A 27290-nucleotide genomic window follows, 5' to 3' on the forward strand; every position below is an offset into this window, starting at 1 on the left:
TATACACTTTAGTGTAGTCACGTGTGTTGAATGTAAATGTAAAGGGGTGGGGGCATGTGTAATAGGCATCTAGTTGGTGGAAGTGGGAAAAGGGGTGTTATAAAGGATATACATACTATAATTGATTTTTCATCAGAATTAATAAATCGATTTGTCTTCCGTTTCTTTCCAATACAAGTTGTAACTTGTATCATCTGGTGCTTTCATCATCGAATCCAAGCAAACATGCGAGTTCAGGATCTAGCCGAAGAGTGTGCGTCTCACAGGCTGGAGTTCCATCAGCGTTTGGACCAAATTTCTGAGTCGATTGAAGCACGGTTCGCAGCGATTGATGCAAGGTTGAGGGATTTCATGTCCCATAGCCCACCGACGACGTCGCATGAATCTCTGAATCGTCCACATGTGCCGTTTGATTTGCACGATCAGCGTTCAGCTTTGAAATCTATGAAGTTGGAGATTCCCATCTTTCTAGGTCATGACCCAAATAATTGGATCTTTCGCACAGAGTCTTACTTCAGGATGCATCAGGTTCCTGACAACCTCAAAAGGCAATTAGCGGGTCTGAGGATGGAGGGTTCAGCGGGTCCGTGGTTTCAATGGGTTTTCAGTAGCGGAACGGTGCAGATTTGGGAGGAGTTTGTCAAAGCAGTTCGTGAGCGTTTTGGTGACCCAGATCATAGAGATTCGAGGGGAGTTCTTTCTAAACTGACTCAAACAGGATCCTTGCAAGATTACATGCGAGAATTTGAAAGATTGATGAATCAAGTTACGGGGATGAATGATGATCTTTTGATGACAATTTTTGTGTCAGGATTACAACCTGAAATAAGGGGAGCCATTGAACTTCATTGGCCAACAACTTTGCACCAGGCAATGAGATTAGCCTTGGCGTACAGTGCTCACCATGCAGAGCTTCGTTCATCATTTCATACCAGTCAAAAGAAATCTTTTGTTCGTTCTAATTCACAGACGAATTATACTGTTACTCAGCCACCAGATATGCAGACCACTTCTAATGGGTCATCTGTGCCTTCGTTGCCACCGATTAGTTCAATCCCAGCCTTACCTTCAACAGAGACGTCAACTACACGTTTACCGGTTAGACGTCTGTCGAATGAAGATCTTCAGCGAAAGAGGGACTTAGGTATTTGTTACACCTGTGATGAAAGATGGACTTCTAAGCATAGATGCAAGGCAAAAATGTTACTGCTTATTGGGGAACCTGAAGATACCCAGATGGAACAAGAGGAGGAGATAGTTTGGGGCATGGAGCAGAGGAATGAGTCTCGAGTTGATGCTGCGCTCCATTCCTTGTCAGGTACAGGTAACCCCCGCTCACTTCAATTGTTAGCTAGTTTGAAAGGTAAGAAGGTTGAGGTGTTGGTAGATTCTGGGAGCTCACATAATTTTGTCAGACATCAGTTTGTTGATGAATTGCAACTTCCTATTATTCGTATCAGTAAAATGAGGGTGTTCATGGGGAATGGTGATTTCTTACTTTGTAATGCTAAGTGTCCAAATGTTAAACTTAGTATTCAGGGTCAGGAATTCACAGTGGACTTATGGGTGGTGGATTTAAATCTCTTAATTGTGGTTTTGGGCATGCAGTGGCTTAGCCAACTAGGCAGGGTAACCCACGATTATGCTGGAATGTCCATGGAATTTGCTCATAAAGGAAGTCAAGTTAAATTGGTGGGTTTGCAGCAATCTGGAGTACCGAATGAGAGTTTACCAAGTGAGGCTTCTTGTTGTCTGTTGTCTCAACAAGTAATGGGGAAAGATTTGGAACAGGTACCATCTGAATTACTAAAATTAAAGGATGTTGTATCTCCTTTATTATGGCCTATACTATTGAAATTTAAGGCTGTATTTGATATGCCTTCTTCATTACCTCCTGCCCGAGACATGGATCACATGATTGTTCTGTTGGAAGGGTCCAAACCGGTGAATGTGAAACCGTATCGATACCCATACCATCAGAAAGAAGAGATTGAAAAGCAAATTTGTACACTGTTGGCAGCTGGTCACATTCAACATAGCAGAAGTTCATTCTCCTCACCAGTTTTACTAGTCAAGAAACAAGACGCAACATGGCGAATGTGTATTGACTATAGAGCTCTTAATGCTATTACTGTTAGAGATCAGTTTCCAATTCCAACCATAGACGAGCTCTTGGATGAATTGTTGGGAGCTACCATTTTTAGCAAACTTGATTTGCGAAGTGGCTATCATCAAATACGTATGAGACCCGAGGATGTGTACAAGACGGCGTTCAGAACACATGAGGGCCATTATGAGTTTTGTGTGATGCCATTTGGCCTCACCAACGCCCCAGCCACGTTTCAAGCAGCGATGAACAAGATATTTCGGCCATTTTTGAGAAAATTTGTTGTAGTTTTCTTTGATGATGTGTTGATATATAGTGCAAAGCTCGAAGATCATGAACAACATCTCTAGATGACTCTCTCATGCTTGCAACAAAATCAATTTTTTGTCAAGCTAAGTAAATGTGACTTTGGAGTTAGTGAGATAGCATATTTGGGGCATATGGTTACTGTGGGGGGTGTCAAAGCTGATCCAAGAAAAGTTGCTGCCATGTTGGAGTGGCCACAGCCAAACTCAGTCAAGCAGATGAGAGCCTTCTTGGGCTTAACAGGCTACTATCGCAGGTTTGTGCATCACTATGCCACTTTAGCATCTCCATTAACTGATATGTTGAAAGCTGATAAAATGGTTTGGACACCAGAGGCTGTTACAGCTTTTCGAAATTTAAAAGAAGCTATGTCCACAACTCCTATATTGGGTTTACCTGATTTTAAATCACAATTTATTGTTGAGACTGATGCTTCAAATTCAGGCATAGGAGCTGTATTGCTACAATTGGGTAAACCAATTGCTTATTTCAGCAGAAAGTTAGGACCAAGAATGGCAGTGGCCTCCACTTGTGTAAGGGAGCTGTACGCGATTACTGAGGCCGTAAAGAAATGGCTTCATTATCTGTTAGGTACGCATTTCATTGTCCGGACCGACCATCAGAGCATCCGTGAGTTGTTGTCTCAGACCATACAGACTCAAGAACAACATAAGTATGTTTACAAGTTGTTAGGATATAGTTTTACCATTGAATATAAGCCAGGTGCAGCAAAAGTTGTGGCTGATGCCCTGTCAAGGAAATATGAAGACTCTCAGTCTGGATCCTTGATGGTGAATTTCTCTGAGCCACACTTTGATATAATTACTCAGATCAGAGAAGAGAATGCATCCAATCCGGAGTTGCTGGCCATTCATGAGCTGATACAGAAGGGTCAATGCACTGATGCAAATATACATACTAAAGATGGAATTTTATTCCATAAAGATAGGTACTTATTAAGCTCTCAATCACAATTGAAGCAGATAATTGTAACTGAAGCTCACAGCTCCCCATTAGGTGGCCATGCTGGATTTTTGTGTACATTATTGCGCATAACAGCTTCTTTTTATTGGTCACATATGCGTGCGGAGGTGAGGGAGTTTGTTCGGAGTTGCGTTGTTTGTCAACAGATAAAAACAACAACTCAAGCACCTTACGGTTTAATTCAACCGTTACCTATTCCTGAGGCTGTTTTTGAGGACCTTACTCTAGATTTTATTACAGGGTTGCCATGCTCACAAGGATTCTCCACCATTTTAGTGGTAGTTGATCGAATGACCAAGTATGCTCACTTTGGTCCCTTGCCATCAGCCTATACAGCAGCAACGGTGGCTGCTCTTTTTGTGGATTTGGTTATTAAACACCATGGTTTTCCTAGATCCTTGGTGTCTGATCGTGACCCAATCTTCATGAGTCAATTTTGGAAGAAGTTGTTTCAACTTAGTGGCACAAAGTTAAATGCAAGCTCTTCATACCACCCTCAATCAGATGGTCAATCTGAAGTCACAAATAGGTACCTTGAACAGTATCTACGTGCATATTGTGCTGATCATATCCATCGTTGGGTTTCTTTTTTGGGTTGGGCACAACTGCACTACAATACTTCAGTGCACTCTTCCATCAACATGACACCGTTTCAAGCTCTTTATGGCCGAGAACCTCCGTTGATCCCTCATTACCCACGTGGATTAGTGAAACTTGAAGCGTTGGATTCACTTTTAAATCATCGAAATGAATTGTTAGCTACTCTCAAGACTCATTTGGAACGAGCCCAGAATAGGATGCGTAACCACGCTGATAAGCATCGTAAGGATCACTCTTTTCAAGTAGGTGACATGGTCCTAGTGAGATTGCAACCTTATAGACAAATCACAGCTGCCAGGCGTTCCAATAACAAGTTAGCAAAGCGTTTCTATGGTCCTTATCCAATCCAGAAAGTCATCAGTAATGTAGCTTATCAATTGCAGCTACCTGTAGGATGTAAAATTCATCCCACCTTCCATATTTCGACTCTGAGGCCTTTCCATGGTAATAACAGTTTGAGTTTCTCCTCCTTGCCTTTGTACAGTGTAAATAACAAGCCTGTGCAGTCACCAGTTGCTATTGTTTCTTCTCGTGTTGTCAAGATCTGTGGCAGCCCTCAACACCAGAGTTTAGTGCAGTGGTCAGCAGCTGTGCCAGAAGATGCTTCGTGGGAGCCCACTTCAGAGTTACGCCGTGTCTATCCTCACTTAGACCTTGAGGACAAGGTCACTTTTAACGGGGAGGCAGCTGATACAAGTAGGAAGTCCAATAGAAGTATTAAGAAGCCCACGTGGATGTCTGATTATACACTTTAGTGTAGTCACGTGTGTTGAATGTAAATGTAAAGGGGTGGGGGCATGTGTAATAGGCATCTAGTTGGTGGAAGTGGGAAAAGGGGTGTTATAAAGGATATACATACTGTAATTGATTTTTCATCAGAATTAATAAATCGATTTGTCTTCTGTTTCTTTCCAATACAAGTTGTAACTTGTATCACATTACGAACAATAATGCAAAACAAAACGAACGACTTGGCCAATCAGCCCAACTATTACTTGATTTCGGATTCAACTAATTGGGCTGATCGGAATAAAAAGGTCCATTTCCTTTTCCGCTTATATCCATAAGCTTCTCCCAATCTCAAATTAGGGTTTCGTACCCTTTAAAATCAGTTACGCTTTCTACCTTCACATTACTGTCTCGTGACTCAAATTGGGTTTGTTGAGCGTCAATTACTGATTAGCAGTGCTGTACAGCACATATACGCTTCGTGTTGTACCAGCGGACGACGCCATATAAATAATTTCTATGATATTAATTTTTTTGGTGTTCTCTCTTTTTTCGAATTCTTGTTTCTTTTAATAAGAAATAGCTATGTGATTTTGTGTACGTCTTAATTGAATTTGAATCCAGATGCCATTAGTGATAAATATTGAGATATGAGTTTTCTCCCGTATCCGTATGGTCCATTTTCATTCCATATTTACATTGTTAATACTTCAATCCATTTTTAGTCTTTTTAATTTAGGTTATCGATTTTTCAAGCAGTCCTCTGATCTTTGCAGCAACTCAATTAAGTGTTGGAATTACTCTACCGTGTTTAGTTAAAAAATGGATCTGACATGTTTTGGTATTAGATTAACAACTTGGTGGTCGTTCGTTGTGGCTGAAATTTGGTATTTATATTTTAACTTGTGCAAAGTGATGTGATGTGATGTGCTGTGCTGTGCAAATGACGGAGGTGATGATTTTTTCCCCACATGATCGACGCTGAATATACTGTGCCAATTTTCTCTCTTGAGAAACCAAGCCAAATAAACTGATCCCTCTCTCTATGCAATAACATTTGCCATTAGTTCCTTGTTAGGGAAATTAAGTATATATTTTCGTTTATATCATTAGGTCTTTTTTATATGGTAGGAGAATTTCGATGACTATTTTCAAAATCCTTGCTCTTGTTTCAACTGTTACTAAGGCTAGTTTGGATTATTTATTTTTTTTCAGAAGAAAAAAATATTTTTCACTTTAAACTTGTTTGAATGTCTGTTTTTGACAAAAAAGTAGAAGTTACAAGAAAGCCACTTTTTTTTTAGAAGCTAAAAATTTTAAAGTTTTAAAAAAGAACAGAAGTCAAAAGTCAACTATCTTTTTCGGAAAGGATATACTTACCACCAAAAAAATTTAATTTACCACCTTTACAACCAACTTAATCACCGTTGATTTTCATCAATTTAACGGTTATAATTTATTGAGAATTAATAATTTATTAATAAATGTGACACAATAAATGCTATTAATTTTCAATAGATTATAACTGTTAGATTGACGGAAATCAACGTGATTAAATTTGTTATATGAGTGGTAAATATTTTTCGTGGTAAGTGGATCCGTTCCTTTTATATTTTTATAAAAATATTTAGTTTTTGAAAAAGATATAGGGCAGGATATATTTACCACCAAAAAATATTTATCACTCTTACAACCAATTTAATTACTGTTGATTTCTGTCAATCTAACAGTTATAATCTATTGAAAATTAATTGCATTTCCCAATAAATTATAACCGTTGGGGTTGACGGAAATCAACGATAATTAAATTGGTTGCAAGAGTGGTAAAATTTTTTGGTGATAAATATATCCTGTCCTAAATATAAATAGTTTTAACTTTTGTAAAAATCACTTTTATAATAAAGAAGAAGAGATAAAAGCTATTTTTTTTTTTTCTAAAAACCCAATCAAACGGACTCTTATGTGTTATGTCATTTTGAGTGTTATCTAGAGAATGAATTATCTTTTGCATTACTTTTTTGTTCATCGGGTAAATTTAAAGTTCGCTCTAACGTAGTCATTAATGTGAAATTTCATTTAATTTTCGAATACTAATGATAATATTAACACTTCTAGCAGACCATAAATAAATCTCTTACACAAGTTAAATATGATGTACCCTTCAGAGCCAGAGTGTTAAATACATATTCAATATTTGGTTAATGGTTCCTAGACTCAGCCATGCCTTGAATGTTTGTTCAGAGATTCAGCTATCTATATACGCTAGTTTGGAACCCCACTTTTGTTGGGCACGTTTCTACATCTTTGTTCGTCCGATATATGTTGTTAGTTTGCCATTAGATTAACTCAGTGATTACTGATGACTGAAATTTGACTATGGAATTTGTCACTCAATGCCTTGTGTGGTGTTTTGTGGAGATGGAAGGATGGTTGACTGTTACGAATCTTTCAGTTTTTATTTTATTTTAATATATTATTTTGTTATTGTTGCTAGACTAGTATTTAAATTTGTTTGAATAAGTCTTGGCAATTTCCAGAAGCCTAGCAAAGCGGCTACTTGATATAAATTATTATGTTAATTCAAACTGTAATTGAAGGATAGTGATTTTTTTTTTATGCTTGATGATTATTTTATGGTAGTATTTTGTATTTTTTTTTTTATGTCTCCTCTATGTACTCCCACACTCTTAGACCTCAATAGGAATAAAGTAGGCACGAGATAAAATTACACTTTGATTACGTTTTTAAAACCTATCCGACATATTTTAAATTGGTGTTCTTTTTGTTTTAAGCTCTCTTTTATTTATAATAACTGTAATTATCATTAGTTATATTTGACTCTTCATTCATTCAAAGAATGCTATTGTATCATTTCAAATTTGCAATGTATATAAACAAGGAGGATTATTCTTATAACCAAGAAATTTTATAATCTTTTACAACTTTTTTTCTCACCGTTAGATTAATTCGTAATCGATGGTTTATAATTTTATCTCCTCTTTTCTCAATTTTACCATCTCCCATTATCTTTCTTCATTGGGTCTCAATAGAAAAAAAAAAAAACAAAAAAAAAACTAACCATTAATCTACACTCAAATCATCCAAAAAAATCTACCAAGGGAAGAGGTCTCAAGCATCTCACATTTTCTTGAGTTTTCTCGCTATTGTGTTATCAATCATTCTTCTCATTCCCAATGATTCTCTGAGTCAACACACTTTATCTTCCATTCCCTTTTTTTTTTCTAATACTCCAAAATTAAAATTAGAATTATATGTTTTCCCCTTGTTTTCTTGGATCCCTACAATTAAATACTTATTTATTTTGATTTTGCTGCCAAATTTGTATTCTGATTACAACTCGATGACAAATTAAAATCGAAGCCTTTGCGGATAACTCATGTGTTTAAACCTCTTTTTAGGTTTGTTGCGGGTTCTAGCCTTGGGGGCAGTGATGCCGATCCTTTTGCCGAACGAGTCAGCTCCATGCAAAGTGACCTCTGCATCCCCCACACAATTCTCATCAGACCTAATCAAAATAAAATAAATAAGCATTATTTAATCGCAGGGATCAAAAGAAAAAAAGGGGAAATGGAAGATGAAGTGTGTTGACTCACAGAATCACCTAAGAATGAGAAGAATGCTTGATAACAAAAATGCAGAGGCAGCGAACACAGTAGCGAGAAAACTCAAGAAAATGAGAGATGTTGAGACCTATTTGTTGGTAGATTTTTTGGATGATTTGAGTGTAGATTAATCGACTGTCTTCCCCTTTTGATAGTTTTTTTCTTCTTCTTCTGTTGAGACCCCAATGAAGATGAAACGTGGGAGATGGTAAAACTGAGTAGAGAGAAGAAAAAATTATAAACCGTTGATTAAGAATTAATCTAATGGTGATAAAAAAAATTATAAAAAGTTATAAAATGTTTAGGTTGCAAGTAAGGGTGTTTATCAACCGATCCAAACCGATTTAAGCCGTGGTAACCGAACCTAAAAATCGATTACCGAAAAATCGAAAACTGAAAAAAAAATCGTATATTTTAATTGGATTGGATCGGTTTTTGGATGAGTTGATGAAAATCGATCCAATATATTAATTCCCTCTACCTACTTGGGTCTTTCCCCAATTATAGCCCAAAAATTTCTAAACCCAAGCCCCATTAACCCATCAACTAAACCCAAGAAAAAATCTAGTTACATCTCATCAACAAATTTTTATCTTTATAGAGTTTCATATCTCATTGCCAAAAAAAAAAATTATATTATAGTTTATTAATGCTTTCGTATTGAAAAAAAGAAATTTACAAAGTCAATATATACAAAAGATGTTATTTGCACAATAATCATGAAATAAGTTTTAGGATTTTCAAAAAAACGAAAACCGATCCAATCTAAACTGAAAAAAATTATATTGGATCAGATCGGATTTGAAAAAAAATTCAAACTGAATGGATGATTTTACGATCAAACCAAAGGGATTAGATCGGATGATTTTTTGTTTTAAAACCGATTCAATCCAGACCGCGAACACTCCTAGTTGCAAGTATAACTCTCCTCTATATAAATAGATAAATTAGAGTTTGAAAATGCAAACAATTTATCTTTTTCCAATTTAATCCATTGGGCAATAAGTTTTAGTAAAAAATGGGATTCGTATGATATTAACTAATGAAAACTTAAAAAAAAAATCCTGTAATTTTCTTCAGAGTCATTTATCCATTTACAAAATTTTGAATCATTTATACTCCTAACTTAAAGTTTTCTTTTCACTTACTCCCTAAAAATGTAAATGATTCAAAAAAATTTGAGAAGGGAAATAAGTGATTCAAGAGGAAATTTACATGGGTTTTTTTTGAAAGTTTTCCCTTTTAACTATGTAGGAAGGATAGAATAAATCATAAGTGATTTTTTTTTTTCATTTTTAATGTTTTGTACGGAAGTATTGAAAATATGAGGTGAATTCAATGGAAAATTGAGCACACGAGGGAAAGCAGAACAATGCAAATACCAACGTCGCTATGTTAAGTTACTCACATGTTAACGATTAAGGAAAAAGTTAAATGTGTAATAAATGGTTAATTTGTGTTTTTTTTTTTAATTTAATAAGCTGAACATGAAATTTTGTAACATAGTGAGTTCATTTCGATCTACTAATGTAAAAATTTGCAGCTTATGTTTACATGAGGTACATTTCATTAAGTTTATGGTTAATTTAGGCAAAAGCAGCTTTCTAGAACTTTTGGGTAAAAGAATTGTCCTGTTAAAGTTAATTGGATAAGTTTTCTCAAACTAATGCAGTCAAACATGTCAATAGTACTGATGAGACTAGTTCCATCAATGATCCTGATGGGACTGATGTCACGTCAGCGTCACGTAGACACTCACGTTACCGTAAAACTTCTGAAAGCTATAACTTTTAACTCGAGTATCTAAATCATTTTTTTTTAATTTTACATAATTTTTCGAGATCTATGCAATGACACCTCACTTGACATATTTTATCTCCCACAAACATTGTTCAAATTTTTAGCAATGATACTACAATCACAAGAGCGTTTAAATCTATAAGCTCCTAAGTGAAAGTTGGAAATGGCCTTGAAGGCCGATGCATGTTGGAGGGAAAAACAAAACTTTTTCATTGCGGAACACACATGCATTCAAGATCATGCTTTAGGAAAGCATGATGTTACCTTGTTCGTGAAAACTCGTGATGATCAAGGTAGGTCTGAAGGGTTCAGACCCTCTAACGTTGATCAACACCACCCACTGCGTCTAGTTGCAAGAACTCCTTCTTGTGAAACCGCCAAGTGATCACTACAATGAGGCTTGCTAAGCGCACACTGTGTGAAGAGAAAGGCTAGGTAAAAGTGTTTGAAAGAGTGAAGCTTTCAATGTGAAAACTGCACAAAAGTGGCGCAGGAGAGGAGAAGAGAATGACTTGGTTGGTTTTCTAAAAACCCTAGAAGGAACATATATATAGAGGCGCACAAGAGGAGCCTATTTGTTAAAAAAAAATCAGATTTTTAATCAATAAAAATTCCTTCCAAAAGGGCGCTCCATCAAAGAGAGAGAGAATAGGATTTGTTGCAAATCAAATCTTGCCAACAACATCCTATCATATCTTTATGATATATTAGGTTCAAAACCTAATCAAATATCTGATCATAAATCATCATATAATCAGTTATATGGTGCGCCCCATATAGCCTAAATAATGACCAGATACATTTGAGTAGTTGCATTCAAACTTGAATCAAATCACTCAAATATTCTCCCAACAGATCGTATCTTCTGGAGCTGATTCTGATGACTAACCAACAACCAAATCAGCACCCCAAATCTTCTTAGATTATGTCCAAAAGATTCCCTCTTGATATGTTACAACAAGATCTCATCTTATCCTTTTGTTATGAAACAACTTTTCATAGCCAATTCAAATTCGAATTTCAAACATTTGAATTCAAACACTTAAATTTTAAATTCAAATTCAAATTCTAAATTCAAATTCAAATTCAAATTCCAAAATTCAAAATTCAAAATTCAAAATTCAGATTCAAAATTCAAATTTCAAATTTCAAAATTCAAAATTCAAATTTCAAATTTCAAATTCAAAATTCAAAATTCGAATTTCAAAATTCAAAATTCCAATTTCAAAATTCAAATTTCAAATTTCAAATTAAAAATTCAAAATTTAAACATTTGATAATTAATTTAACTAATTAAATTAATTAGTAATGTCTTGGACTATCCAAGCCCATTACTTAGATCCATGCGCCCTCCACCCTATCTGTGGAGTTCCAAACTACTTCTTGGGCTAATAACAATTGTTAGGCCCAATACCATTAATGCTAGAGCATCTAGACAATTAGGTGTTAGTGTGTGACCCATTAGGTCCAACATAGTCACTGACATAAATGGGCTTGGGCCCAATAAGCCCACAACCCATCTAATGACAACAAAGAGCACTAGTAATGCTTTGTTGCCCCAGAACTAGTTAGATTAGTGACTTGATCATCCTATTGCACATATTTAGTTGCCGTATATATTTCCTTTCGTCTCGGTTACCTTCCCATAAAACCTAGGGTAAGGAAGCGTATCAACCCCTGCGATTTAGGGTAAGCTTTATTCGAAATAGGGAATCTTCAATTTACAGACTCTAAAGGCAGATCATCTCATGATCTCTTTTACTATGCATAGATTCTCGAGTCCCTGTAAATGTCATCTCGATTTCTCCGGTTTACAGATAACCTAATCTCTCACAGAGATTTGACGAATTCCTTCAGCTTATCACCCTAGCCCTGTGTTCTTTCAGGACAAGCCCAACAGTATACCCTATGAGTCTCCATGTTTCAGGCAGACGAGGTGCACAATCAAAGCATGCCTTCTAGAACACAGTCTAGGTAATAACTTCTGGTCTTAGGAAAGACATACCCAAATATAAAGAGACTACTATAATGATACTCTCTGTGAGAGTTCCTCATAGAGTCTCTTTGTGGGTCTGTTCAGTGCGAGCTATACCCTTATAGGTCCACCCACGACTTTAGCTAAGACATCTCCATATCTGTAGCACATGAGGTCTATACCTTGTATCCATATACAAGTAGATAAGTCGTGCTAGTCTTACCCGAGATTACTGACCCCATTCTCAGTATCTCTAGACTAGGAACATAAAATTAGGAATAAACATCCGGTATTCTTGAATCCTCATGATTGTGATCTCATCACAGATACGCAAGAGATACCTATTTTATTCCACGGGGTTTATCAAGTTATTCATAATATATTAACTAATATCGAGACAGAATTATGAAACAAGATAAAGAGTGCTTTTATTTATTTGCGACAATATTAAAAAGGTCTACATCTATGTCCTTATTTAATCATAAGATTGTCTCTAGGACACCCAAATACTAACACTAAGTTCTTTTCGAACCAACACCATGAGTTGCAGCACATGTCATTGATCTCTTGGTCTAGTTTTCCCACGGTTAGCCTCTGAGTCAATGATTTTTTCAGCAACAAGATAATAACTTTAAAGCTTTCCATAAGAAGAAACATTATTATCCATTAATGCTTGTGCGCATTGATGAAGAAGAAACCACAGTCTATATTTGTTATTGTGTTATACTTTCAGGTTTTACTTACCTTAGTTTAAACAAAATTACGTATATAGTTATTGAAATCAAATAGAAGTAGGTTGGCTAACCCGGACGTAAATATTGGCATGTCATTAGGGCAATTATCCATGACAATTTTGAATAATAAACATGAATAAAAAATATGGGAAAAAAATTAATTTATTGTTTTTTTAATAAAAAAATTACGAAAAAGTAGTCATTTTAAAATTAATTACGAAAATATAGCAGTCAAACACGCTCCACGGGGGTGTGACCGGTTGGAGAGAAACACGCCCCATTTGGGCGTGACCGATGAGAGAGACACGCCTCCTCGGGGCGTGTTTCATCAGGTGCTGCCACGTGGTACAAAAGTCAACGGTTTGACCGTAAAACTTTGGAAGTCCATAACTTTTGACTCGAGTTTCCGAATTAGGTAACAAAATTTTGATTCCACATAACTTTTCGAGATCTACGTAATGACACCTCATTTGACATATTTTGTCTCTCACAAAAAAAATTGAATTTATAATAATGATACCATAAGAACGTTTAAACTCAAATTAATAAGCAAAAAATTACTGTTATGATTAGAAAATTCATAATAAAGATCCTTATTTAAAAGTTAAGTGAGTGCTTTTTGTTTTATTTTGATTTTTAAGTTTTTGTTCATGATTTTAAAATGTTAGATTATTTTTAGTAATAATTATAAGGTAACAAAGTTATGTCATTTTTAATAAAACTATGTCGTTTTGATGTATTTTTACCAAAATCATAAGGATCTTTACTATGAATGTTTCTAATCATAATAGTGGTTTTCTATTTATTAATTTGGGTTTTTTACTTTTATAAACAATGTTTTCATTTTAAAACAACCGAATTCAAAATAATTCTCTTAATATGATCATAACCGAAAACAAATGCAGAATATAAACTTTTACTGCTTAAATATCACCCAAAAAATATACAACGATTGCTAAGTGGTTCCCATAAACCAACGAAGAAACAATACGTTATTAAGCAACATAACCACCTTATATAGGTTCTGTTTTACAAAAGCTGCACTAGTACATAAGCTCAAGGGTTTGCTTGAGTCAGGGGTTCGAACCCTGCCTCAAGCAAATTCTTGAAAAATCTTTGGGGGCCAAAGGATGTGCCTCCCTCCTCGAATGGAGGATTAGTCTCATCCTTCTTCCGGTAGCGAAACTCAATGCACTCGTTGTTCCAATGACGGGCTAGCCTTTAAGGCCGTACTCCGAGGACAAGGTGATCAGAGGAGGTTGAATGAGGATACCTCCAGATTATTCCAATAAAAAAAGGTATCATAAGCTTAATTTGGACTGCTACATCTCCAGACATGTTTACCGTAAGATAACTACTCAAAACTGTCGACATACGTCGACAGCGAGTCGGTACTATTTTACAGAGTTGCATATTGTAGCAAAAACACTTATCTATTTTTTCTCTATTTTGGATATGTTATAGTTGACACCCGGACCTTCAATTTGATATATTATAAGCCTTGTTTCGATAAGAAACAAATGAGTTATGAATTTTCTAAGTTAATCAACATTTGCCGTCAATTCCACTACAACTGGGCAACGAACACAACAGCAAACTGCACCATATTTTTCTATCTTTGTTGTCTCATATTTTAGAATATTAAAGCTTACATCCTAAGATTCAAAATGACATCTAACATGTTCCATCTCACAACAAATTAAGTGAGATATGACAATACACTTACATTTTCTTATAAATTTTGATAGCATCTCCATTATTTTTTCCAACAACTAGGAATTTCAAAATTTCACTTGGTTAACATTACGTGATTAACACAATATTCATTCCATTCGAGCTATATCACAAAGATGGCTTCGTGCCTTTTACATAAACTACTATACAATATTTACATATATTCGTTATTCTTTACAAAACATTAACACTGGCAACTTAGGCCTTTCAAAACATTATCTCCACTAGTTATCATATCAAAACATATATACAAAGATTTCACAAAACATGCAACTGTTCATTAGCAGCTCCAAGTATAACTCTAGTCTTCTTCCACTGACCACTTACCCTTATCCTTATCTTCAACTCTAGAAGTACCTGAAATATATCCTCATAACGCGGGGTGAGATAAACTCAATAAGCTCGGGGTTTATGGAGAAGTCTCCACCCGCGAGTTCAGTTCATGCATTACATGTTAAATTCCCAAATACAAACAACACCATATATTTTCAAATAATACAATTAAGTATTTTCACCTCATTCTTACCTTTCATTTATCCCACATCACTTTATAAGTTATAATTCTATTACTTTACTTCACAAATAGATATTTCACAACACAAATTTCGTAATTTCATTCCAACAATTATGATCAACTAGAACATACCTCTTTCACAATTCAAACTTTAGTTCAGAAAGAAGAAATTCCTATCAGAATTATCCACAACACTCAATTCTCATAACCAAGAAGATTAGTACTTTACACTAATCAAATTAACTAGAATTATCAGAATATACCAAATTCACAATCATCAAAATATATCAAAATATTATATATATCTCTGTTTTATAGAGTAACCAGAACCAACTGAAAATTAGATAGTTTCACAGTAATATTTATTCTCAGTAATTCCGCCACAACTATCCTTTTTACGGAAACGCTCAACTTGTACGATCAAATTATTAAATGGCCTCGTACTGGAATTCTTTATATTATATTATATTATATATATATATATATACATATATATATATGAGTACTCTTATTCCAAATCACAACCTTTTATATTAGTGTACTATATTTATACACCATTCTTTAATCTGTTATTAGATTCATCACAACACATCATTCTTTCTGCTGCCAACAAAATCACAACAATATATTAAGTACCCTGATAAACCCTTGGTTTACCATAATATTAGGTCTAAGTATACTTGAAATACATCATGAATTGCATGGAAATTAGGGTTTTACACCATAAATTCACAAGAATTGAATATCTTGCTAACATGTTGTCATAATTCTTATTTCAAGGGATTTTTTACATCCATTATGGCTTTTTGGGATCAAAGAAATGCAACAAGAAGAGTTGAAGCTTTAAAGAAGCAAGATTTCAAGCATGTAAGTCAACATCACACCAATGGAGGCTTGGGGTTCTCTTTTCTTTGTTATTGTTTTTCAATTCAGTATGCTAGGCTAAGTTTTTATGTAGTTAAGGGTAGATGGAACCCAATTGAATATTTATGTCTTGAATTAAATTGTCTCTGAATTATTTTCTTTTTATAATTGAATAAATTTATCTGTCTTTAATACTTTCTTTGAGTATGCTCCTTATAGATTGATTGAGGGGAATTGTATGACAATAGGGATGTTGGTGTATGAACCCTGATTTGATAAATTTATCACAATCCTTGTGATCTAGGGATAGACATAGGGTAATTGTGCAATCTTTGAATTCTTGATCTTAATGCATATTTTCTTGGGGAATAATCGGAGAACTAGAGTTCTTTCAAGATCACCTAGATTTAGGGTAACAAGGAATTAAGCCTTAATTAACTTAGAAAGAATTGATTCGCATTATATTAAGAACAAATTCTTGACAATTTATGTAACATCCCGGGCGCTGACGAGGGAGGGGTGTGATCGCCGGTGCGAAAGGGCACGGACAAGGAATGGCTCCTGGCAGGCTTCCAGCGACGGGGGTACATGAATGAATCGAATCAACACCCGAAAGATAGGGATTCTTGAGACAGTGCTGGTATGGAATGGTACAGTTGGGAATGACTTATAAGAATTAATTGGTACTACCTATACTTACAAGATGCATCTACTTTGCGGTAGCCCAGAACGGAAGAACTCCATAGTTAAGCATGCTTGACTTGGGAAAATTCTTGGATGGGCGACCTCCTGGGAAGTTTTCCCGGAAAGTGTGCGAGTGAGGACAAAGCATGCTGAAAAGTCTCATGTTAGTGTGTCGGGACAGTCGTTGATACTTGCAAGTTGCCAGACGTTATAAGTGGTATCAGAGCAGGGCCTCTCTTCCAGTGTGGTGTGGTTCGAGGACGAAACAGGTGGAAGCTGGTGGACATGTAACATCCCGGGCGCTGACGAGGGCGAGGAGTGATTGTGTAACATACCGCATAATTAGGGACATCTATAAATTATAATTAAGAAGGTGTAGCAAGCTTGAAATTTGAATAAAACTTAGGTTTAGAGTAGAATTTATTTACGTTAGGAAGATTAATTGATTTGTATGGATACGTGAGTGCATATGTATATATATGTTTTAAGAAATTAAAACCTCTAGTTAAAAGAATTAGATTAATTTAATGTAACCTATAAAAGATTATATTAATACTTAGAAGAATTGAGAGTAATAAAAATATATAAGCTAAGGGTCATAAGGAGAGGAAATTGGACCCTCACCTACACTCATAAGGTACGGCCCAAGCCCTTGGAGAACCAAGTCCAGCCTAAAATTTCTTTAAACATTATGACAAGTGGCCAAGTGAAATCTGCCTACATGAAATTCCATTGGTCCAAGGCAAATCACACCCACCTTATCTCTTCACATGTGCACATAACCTTGAGGAGGACATCAGTCCATTGTTGCACCCCCTTATTCTGAACCAAAGGTAACCCCTATTTCCCTCTTAGGCGTGGAATGGCTGAACCAAGAAGAACACAAATTGTCTATCTTCCTCTTAATTCTGAAACCGAACTCAGCCTTCTTCTACACCCTCCACCGCCGAAAATAAAAGAAGAGAAATAGAGGAGTAATAAGTTTGAATCGTTCTCACTTCATGTCCCTGCAAAACCGTAATCTTCAATCAGCTAAATTCCCATTCACTCTCATTCTGACTCAGTCCTAGAGCAACTACGGAGGAGATCATCATCTCAATTCATTCCTCATTTTTCTCTAGCTTGGCCGAGGAATTATCTTAGGAGGGGAAGTATTCCTTGCTTTCTTTTAGTTCCCTCTTGCTTGGAACGATTCTAAGTGTGTTTTTCCACTGAATGAAAGTGGTCCAACCTTGATTGAGTTTCATCTTCCCTTGCATGCAGATGGGTAGCTCGAATTCTTGCAAGGAGGAGGGTGAGAGTATCCTCTTTTGGTCGATACCTTGGACCGGTTGTGAGCACTTTGGTGTGCACAAAGAGGTAGCAGCTAAATCTCAAGTCCTCTTCTTCTCTCTGTCTTAGCCGCTGTGTGCAGGCTAAGGGTTCTTATGTTGACATTCTTATGGTTTCTTTCCTTGGATCAGCTGAAGAGTGTAGGCCAGTGACACATACCAGTTAGGACTCAATTTTTGTGCTTGGACCGTAGCACCCTTGTGAAGTTGTGGGACTGTTTCGGTGGAAATTATTGTGTGTCAAACCTGTATTCCTTCCCTTGGGTACGCTGTCAACCTCAAATAGGAAAAGGTGAGACATTTTCGGAGTCCCCATGTACCTTGTCTCATGATACAGTTCTATCTAAACTTTCGCTCCTTGCATGCAGTTAAAAAAAAAGAGAACTGAGACTTGGAGTATAGGGAGGTTGAGAGTGTACACACCAACTTATGGTAAACCTCAATCGGCAGAATTGGGGGTTGTGGATGCATGCAAGAGGTAAAAATCCATACGCCAAACTCTACTCTTCATCATCTCTGTTTCGGCTTGCAATTGTGATCTAGGAGTCTTATTTTTATTTGTGCCTTTCTCCCCTTACTGTTCTGTCCAGCCGTACAGCCATGGAAGAGATGCTTGAAAGCTTTAATATTTAATTTGGCGATAATAGAAATGACCCCACTCTGATTTTTGTAGACTGTTTTTGTGAGATTAGATAGAGGCCCCTAGCTTTACAAGTATCAAATTTAAAGGTACAGAATGCTTATAAGCTCCTCCTAGCGCAACCTAGACTTTGATGGAATGGATATGTAATTAAATAAATATTATGAACGTTTTGTATGCTAAAGGTCAAACCTAAAACTCCACTTTACCTCATTGATTCTGTTCCATAAATTGTCCTAGGAGTGGTACATGTTGATCCCAATCGGAAATTTTGTGAACTAGGATTTAGCCACTTAAAATTGTTGGACTGCCCTTTTATTAGAAAGATAATCACACAACACTGCATGTTTTAAATTCTGTTTGGACAGCCTTGAAATTGAGAGACGTTAAACCTTAAATTCCTCTTTCTTATTTCTGCCCAACTAAATAGCAATTGAACCTGGTGCTTGTAAGCACAAAAAACCGAATTGAGGGTTTGGAAAAATAGCCCTTAGTGATATTATGGACCATCCCTTGAACCAAGGTTTTGTCAAGCCTTGCATATGTTAATAATCTACATAGGCAATATGCTTTAAGCCCTTTAGCGCACCCTACACCTTGCAGGAGTTTATATGTGAATGATAATTTATAGCACTCTAATTGTTGGCCAAAACCGTATATGCATGTATAGGTAATTGGAATGTTTTGTTACTTGACAGCTATTGGTAGGACAAACTTAAGGTAGAAATATACTTAGTATAGGAAGCATGAAACCGAACTACATGCATGAAAGATCCTAACTATGCTACCTATTATTTATTGGTAAAAATAAGCTCAAAGTTAAAATAATTAAATTAATTTAATGGCAGAAAATTCGCTTAGCATATGGACCTGGAAACCGATCACAAATAAAGGATTTAGGAGAATGGGGAAGCTAGGTAATGTATAGGAAATATTTGTGATGAATTCTGACTTGATACATATGTTTGTTAGGTGTGCTAATCTCTAAAAGAGTGAGCTGATTGGTGATGTTTGGATTATAAATGTTAAAGACGCGAGGAATGTGTTAGGCGGTATTACCTATTGTGACTATTAGCTAGTGTATGAAATTGTGATGTGTTGCTCACATATGTTCAATGTTATTTTATGATGATGATATGGCAATGGTAAGAATATGAAATGATGATAATGATATGTGCATGCATTTTTACATCATGATCCATTTTTCTGTTTGGTGTGTGACCGCATTTCATGGCATTTATACACCTAAGTCATGTAAGCTTTGAAGTCTAGAATAGTTATCTACAGGGTCATGTGATTGAGCACGCATCATATAGGCATCCCTCGGTACCAGGGTATGGGTCACTTGGCATCCGTCCGCATAGGTCACAGTGGGATTCAATAAATGAGGGTGCTGTTGCATGGAATTCCCACTGTGTATGCACGCGCACGACGGTGCTATGAGCGTGATGAAGGCGTTATATACGCAATATGATATATGACGAAAAGGTTATATGATGAAAATGATTTCATGTTTGAAACGACTGTTTATAATTTTGTGCCTAGTTTAATACTGTTGCATTATTGGTTTTGTTGCCACACTACTGGGATTTTTCTCACCCCTTTGGGGCTGCTATTTTTATAAAATGGCAGGAGGACGTAAAAGCTTTTGAGGACTTGGATATTTGCTGTTGGTTTCTACTATTGGGCATGCTGCCGTGATTGTATTATTTTCATGGATGACTGTACTAATTGTGGATGTTTAAATTATTAGTGAAGTATGTTTGCATTCTGTTTTAAGACTTTTAAGAACAGCAAGTGTTTTGAAACGAATTTCAGAACCGTTTTTACGAAAACTGATTCATGACGTTTTGAAAGCTAAGTTAAAACTGTTTGTGCGAGCATTTTGTAGGTTGGCGTCCCGGTGCTACGGACCTCTGATTTTCTTATAATTTATATGCACGCGTAGCCCCAGGTGTCTAGTTTCATTATATATAAACCTTTCAAAGAAATTTTGAAAGCTCGATTTATTATGATTTTTACAAGTCAGGCCGTTTTATATAAATTCACTGATTTTAACTCTCGCCTTACGAGTTATGTTTCGAGGGGAAAACGACCTTCAAATTACTATTATTTTATATGAACGCGAAGCCCCGGATGTCTAGTTTCTATATTACAAAGAATATTTTTTTGAATCGTTGAAGTGAATTTTATACGAATTTTTAAAGACAGCAAGGTCTGCCAGCGAAGTTATATTTTCAGTAGTTGAGAAATTTGGAAAGTATACTCTGATTTTTGTGACAAACCCGATTTCAATTATAAGTTTTTAAGTGGCATTGTAAAAGTGATTTTCAGTCTCTAAAATATGATTAAAGAACTCTAATCCGCTTAGCAAACAACTCTCTTGGATGCATACAAGGGAGGGTGTTACAGATTGTCGGTGCGAAAGGGCACGGACAAGGAGCGGCTCCTGGCAGGTTTCCAGTGACGGGGGTACATGAATGAATTGAATCAACACCCGAAAGATAGGGATTCCAGAGATAGTGCTGGTGTGGAACGGTACAGTTGGGAATGACTTATAAGAATTAATTGGTACTACCTATACTAACAAGATGCATCTACTTTGCGGTAGCTAGGAACGGAAGAACTCCATAGTTAACCGTGCTTGACTTGGGAAAATTCTAGGATGGGTGACCTCCTGGAAAGTTTTCCCGAAAAGTGTCCGAGTGAGGACAAAGCACGCTGAAAAGTCTCGTGTTAGTGTGTCGGGATAGTTGTTGATCCTTGCATGTTGCATGACGTTACAATTTAATTCATTGCATATAGAGGATATTGGGGGAAGTCGAAAACTTAACTACGCTTTTTAAATTCTTTAATCAATCATCTTTTCAATTGTCTTTTTAATTCTGAATTTTTAATTGCATGTTATTGTTTGTTTTTAAATTCAATTCTCTCAAATCCAATTCTGGATTGTCCAACTAAAACGCGATTAGCGAACTAGTGCTTGAAAATTCGATCCTCGTGGGAACGATCTTGTACTCCTGTACACTTTATTACTTTACGATCGGTGCACTTGCCGAGTCGCAACAAGTTTTTGGCGCCGTTGCCGGGGATCGATACTTTCAGCTTTAGAAGTAACTAATTACCTTTTAGATTGATCGTTTTAATTTTCTGCACTTTAAACATACTAAAAAAAAAAAACATTTTCTACATTAAAATTCTGCATCAATTTTCTGCATATTTTATATTCATTGATTTTCTGCATTCTTTTATTGTTTTTTATTTTTCAGTTTTCTGTTTTTGCATTTTTTATTTTTTCTGCACATCGTTTCAATCTTAGTTTATACGAGGTACTCTTAACCTGCGAATCTTGCAGTTTGATCCTGAGATAGAAATGACAGAAAGGAAACTCAGGAAAAGCGCAAAAGAAGAGAAAGAAGCATCAAGTTCGACGAAACCAAAGGAGGAATCGATGGCAGAGAACAATCAACTCGCTCCGAGGACGTTGGGAGATTATATGACTCCAGCTCGAGTTCCGCAGACGGTGAGCATTGTTAGACCAGCCGTGGATGCTAACAACTTCGAACTTAAGCCATCATTGTTGCAACTGAATCAAAAAGATCAGTTCACTGGAGGAAGCACGGAGGACCCCTATATTCATCTTGATAACTTGCTTTACTGTGATACATTAAAGATGAATGGAGTCTCTCGTGACGCCATCTTGCTCAGATTATTTCCATGTTCACTAAAGGATGACGCAAAAGCTTGGCTTCAGTCACTACCTGAAGGAAGCATCACCAACTAGGATGACTTAGCAATGAAGTTCTTGGCCAGATTCTTCTCAGCTTCAAAGATGGCAAGGCTCAAATCAGAAATCACTGCTTTCAAATAAAAAAGAAAGTGAATCCTTGTACGAGGGTTGGGAAAGATTCAAAGGATTACTCCAGAAGTTTCCTCAACATGGCATTGAAGCATGGGAGAAAGGAAGAATCATCTTCCAAGAGATGACGCCAAGCACAAGAACACTGGTGAATGCTGCCGCAGGAGGCTCATTAAAAATAAAAACTCGAGAGGAAGCATTGGATTGTTGGAATCCTTAGTTTCTCAGGAGTATGACAATTGCTCTAGTCACACAAAGGAGAGCAGGAATTATGAAGCTCGACGGCTATGCAATCTTAGCCCGAAATGAACAAATGCTACAATTTCACAAGAAGCAACAAGCACAACTTGATGCTCTTACAAAGAAATTTAATAATTCTCAAGTTTCTTCTGTTAGTAATTCTTAAATTGTTTGTGGTATTTGTGCAGATGCTCAAGCAACTGAAGATTGTGACTACATGAGAACAATTGAAAAGCCACCAGCGAAGGTCAATGGAATCTGGTACGATCAAAAGAACTAGAACAACCCAGGAAGAAACCAATATGGTAATAACTATAATCAAGGGTGGAAAAATCCTAACCAACACCCTGGGTTTAGTTACAAATCAAACCATCAGCTGAACCCTCCTCTGCCATTGCAACAATAACCCCCACCACAAGGTAACACTTCAGAGTGGGAGAAGGCTTTTGCGCAGCTATCTAAGACTACCTCGGACTACATTCAGAATGCAAATGCCTTTAGATATGAAACAAGAGCTTCATTCCGGAATCAAGAAGCTTTTATCCGGAATCTGGAAACTCAGATTGGCCAGTTGTCAAGAAAGTTTGTAGAAAGAACACAGGGCACCTTTCCAAGTAACACCGACACGAACCCAAATGCACAATGTAATTCAATTGCCACCAGAAGTGGGATCGTGATCCAACCTGTGATAAAGCCGCAAGTTGAGAAGAAGAAAGAAGCTGAACCTGAACCTGAAAAAGAAAAAGAAGAAGATGCAGGAGAAACTGAAAAGAGAAGCCCAGAGAAGAAGTTGTTCAAATAGGAGAAAAATAATGCTTTGGAGAGGCAACCGAAGCCGGCAGATCCGTCTCCCTATGCACGGGTTCCATACCCTCAGAGGTTGAAACAAGAGATCCAGAAATACAATACACCAAATTTATGGACATCTTCAAGAAGCTGTAAGTTAACATTTCGTTCACAGAGGCCCTGGAAAACATGCCCAATTATGCGAAATTCATGAAAGACCTTCTATCAAAGAAGCGCTAGATGAAGGAGTGTGAAACAGTGGCCCTGACTGAGGAATGCAGTGCAATCATCCAGAAGAAACTCCCTCCCAAGCTGAAAGATCCTGGCAGCTTCAGTATTCCTATAGCTATAGGAAATATTGAAGTAGGAAAAGCATTATATGATCTGGGAGCGAGTATAAATCTGATGCCACTGTCCATGTGCAGAGCTCTTGGAATTAAAGAACTAAAGCCAACTACGGTTTCTCTCCAGTTGGCTGATAGATCGATAAGACGACTAGATGGGGTAATTGAGGATGTTTTAGTTAAAATTGACAAATTTATCTTCCCTGCAGATTTTGTAATTCTGAATATGGAAGAAGATGCCGAGATTCCCCTATTGCTTGGAAGGCCATTCCTAGCCACTGCAAGAGCAATGATCGATGTCAAGCAAGGGAAACTGATGTTGAGGATGAACGAAGAAACAATCACCATTGATGTCTTCGAGTCAATGAAACATCCGTCAGATGGAGGAGACTGTTTCATGGTTGACATTATACAAGAAGCAGTTGATGACACGATGAAAGAGGAGAGTTCCCCACTCGAGTTAGAACAAATCAACGAAGAAGCTGAATTTTCTGATAAAGAACCAGTGGTGGAAGAACTAAAAAGAAAGAAAGATGACATCCCTCTTGGAGCACCGAAGGTGGAGCTTAAGGAGTTACCTCCAAATATGAAATATGCTTTCCTTGGTAACAACAAGACTTACCCAGTCATCATCAGTGTCGAGTTGTCAACCATGGAAGAAGAAAAGCTTCTAAAGGTGCTGAAAAAACACAAAGCTGCAATAGGATGGTCATTCTCCGACTTAAAAGGTATAAATCCTTCCTTTTGTACTCATAAAATTCTAATGGAAGATGATATTAAACCTGTAAGGCAGCCGTAAAGGAGACTTAATCCCACCATGAAAGAGGTGGTAAGGAAAAAGGTAGTTAAACTATTGGATGCAGGGATGATCTACCCTATATCTGATAGTGCATGGGTAAGTCCTGTACAAACTGTACCCAAGAAATGTGGAGTCATCGTGGTAAGAAATGAGAACAATGAGTTGATTCCAACAAGGACAGTCACCGGGTGGAGGATGTGTGTTGACTATAGAAGACTTAATGCAGCCACTCAGAAAGACCACTTCCCAATTCCTTTCTTGGACCAGATGTTGGAGAGACTAGCTGGCCATGGTTTCTACTGCTTCCTGGACGGGTACTCGGGTTACAACCAAATAGTAGTAGCGCCAGAAGATCAAGAGATGACAACATTCACATGCCCTTACGGAGTCTTCGCTTACCGGAGGATGCCCTTCGGTCTATGCAAAGCTCTGGCAACTTTTCAAAGGTGTATGCTTTATATCTTTTCTGATATGATTGAAAAATCCATTGAGATCTTCATGGATGATTTTTCTATTTTTGGTCCTTCTTTTGACACTTGCTTAGAAAATCTATCATGTGTTTTACAAAGGTGTCAAGAGAGTAATCTTGTTTTAAATTGGAAAAAATGCCACTTTATGGTAAAAGATGGCATTGTTTTAGGACACAAGGTGTCTAAAAATGGTATAGAAGTTGATAGAGCGAAAATATCTGTTATTGAGAAACTTCCCCCTCCCTCTAATGTTAAAGGTATTCGAAGTTTTCTCGGTCATGCAGGTTTTTACAGGCACTTTATCAAGGACTTTTCCAAGATAGCAAAACCACTATGCAAGCTGCTGGTCAAGGATGAGGAATTCAACTTCACGGATGAGTGTTTAGTTGCATTTAATATTTTAAAAAATCGATTGACCACTGTACCATATTTCACTTTACCTTTTGAATTAATGTGTGATGCTAGTGATTATGCCATCGGAGCTGTCTTAGGACAAAGAAAAGGTAAACTGTTGCATGTGATTTACTATGCTAGTAAAATTCTTAATGATGCACAAATGAATTATGCTACAACTGAAAAAGAATTACTAGCAGTAGTCTATGCATTTGATAAATTTAGACCGTATTTGCCGGGGTCTAAAGTAATTGTTTATACTGATCATGATGCTTTAAATATTTGTTGAATAAGCAGGATGCAAAGTCACAATTACTCAGATGGATGCTTCTCCTTCAAGAATTTGAAGTAGAGATCAGAGACAAGAAAGGCGTGGAGAACTTGGTGGCTTATCACCTATCCAGGATCCAAGAAAAAGATCTTCAAGATGGACCAGAAATGAAGATCAGAGAAGAGTTCCCCGATGAGAAAATTCTGGCTGTAAATGTCATCTCAGATCTGCAACTGGAGGAAGTGAAGAGCACAAGCACACCTCCATGGTTCGCAGATTTTGTGAACTTTAAAGCAGCAGGAGAAATGCCAGTAGAATTCACATGGCAACAAAGAAAGAAGTTTCTACATGATGTCAAGAAATACCTATGGGATGAGCCCTTCCTTTTCTAGAGATGTGCTGATGGAGTAATAAGGAGGTGCATTCCAGAAGAAGAAATGAAAGATATCTTGTGGCACTGTCATGGTTCAAGCTACGGTGGACACTTCGCGAGAGAAAGAGCAGCCCCAAAAGTACTGATGAGTGGCTTCTATTGGCCAACACTCTACAAGGATGCAAGGAAGTTTGTTGAATCATGTGATAGATGTCAGATATGAAAGTAAAATGACCTTGAAGGTCGAGGCATGTGATAGGAAAAAACAAATTTTTCGCTAGCGGAACACACATGCATATCAAGATATGTCCTTTAAGATATATATTATACCTTGTTCGTGAAACTTCAGGATGATCAAGGTTAGGTCTGAAGGGTTCAAACCCTCTAACGTTTATCCACACTACCCGCGTCTAGATGCAAGAACTCCTTCTTGTAGAATCACCAATTGATCACCACAATGAGGCTTGTTATGCGCTCAATGTATGAAAGAGGAGGCTAGACAAATGTGTTTAGAAGAGTGATGTTTTCAGAGAGAAAACCTCACAAGGTGGCGCATGGAAGGAGGAGAGAATGGCTAGGTATTTTTCTCAAAAAACCCTAAGGAGGAACACACTTATATATTGCACAAGAGAGTGAGGGAATAAATAAGTGAAATCAGATTTTTCACTTCAAAATCCCATGAAAGTGGCACACAACAAATGAGGAGATAAAGGAGTTGTTGCAATTCAAAACTCCCAACAACCTCTCCATTGAATCCTTATGAGATAAGGTCTTTATCTAATCAAGATTCTGACCTGATGGTCATCACATGACCACCCATACTGTGCACCTCATTCAGTCCCAAAAGGAGTCCAGATACGTTTGAGTAGTTGCATTCAAACTTGAATCAACTCACTCAAATATTCTCCCAACATACCGTATCTTTTGGAGCTGATTTTGATGACTAAATGACACTCACCAACAGCCAAAATCAGCGCCCCAATCTTCTTGGATCATGTCCAAAAGATCTCCTCTTGATACTAGTGATTTGTTCCAACAAGATCTTATCTTATCCTTTTGTTATGAAACAACTTTTCATAGCCAATTCAAATTTGAATTCAAATATTTAAATTCGAATATTCCAACATTCA

At 36.8% G+C, this 27290-nt stretch overlaps 2 protein-coding genes, 1 long non-coding RNA gene and 2 other non-coding genes across 5 annotated transcripts; 4 read left to right on the forward strand and 1 right to left on the reverse strand.

Moving 5' to 3' along the window:
- Nucleotides 1–225: 225 nt before the first annotated feature.
- LOC133312325 (uncharacterized) lies at nt 226–2457 on the forward strand. The gene has a single exon (XM_061513496.1). The coding sequence runs from the start codon at nt 226–228 to the stop codon at nt 2455–2457; it is 2232 nt and encodes a 743-aa protein (XP_061369480.1).
- Nucleotides 2458–5672: 3215 nt separating this feature from the next.
- Nucleotides 5673–5765, forward strand: LOC133312330 (small nucleolar RNA Z103). Its single transcript, XR_009751668.1, has one exon. It is a non-coding gene; the product is annotated as a small nucleolar RNA Z103 (small nucleolar RNA).
- An 11684-nt stretch (nt 5766–17449) lies between these two features.
- Nucleotides 17450–20453, forward strand: LOC133312327 (uncharacterized). The gene is made up of 4 exons (XR_009751666.1): nt 17450–18013; nt 18118–18277; nt 18354–18463; nt 20258–20453. It is a non-coding gene; the product is annotated as an uncharacterized LOC133312327 (long non-coding RNA).
- Nucleotides 20454–22463: 2010 nt separating this feature from the next.
- LOC133312328 (small nucleolar RNA R71) lies at nt 22464–22571 on the reverse strand. The gene has a single exon (XR_009751667.1). It is a non-coding gene; the product is annotated as a small nucleolar RNA R71 (small nucleolar RNA).
- Nucleotides 22572–23750: 1179 nt separating this feature from the next.
- On the forward strand, nt 23751–24653 carry LOC133312326 (uncharacterized). The gene has a single exon (XM_061513497.1). It carries the CDS (start codon nt 23751–23753, stop codon nt 24651–24653), a length of 903 nt encoding a protein of 300 aa, XP_061369481.1.
- Nucleotides 24654–27290: the final 2637 nt, after the last annotated feature.

The sequence above is a fragment of the Gastrolobium bilobum genome, unplaced genomic scaffold, assembly GCF_033153095.1.
Source record: "Gastrolobium bilobum isolate Gb01-03AN ecotype WA unplaced genomic scaffold, APGP_CSIRO_Gbil_v1 utg80294, whole genome shotgun sequence".
Classification (NCBI taxonomy): Eukaryota; Viridiplantae; Streptophyta; class Magnoliopsida; order Fabales; family Fabaceae; genus Gastrolobium; species Gastrolobium bilobum.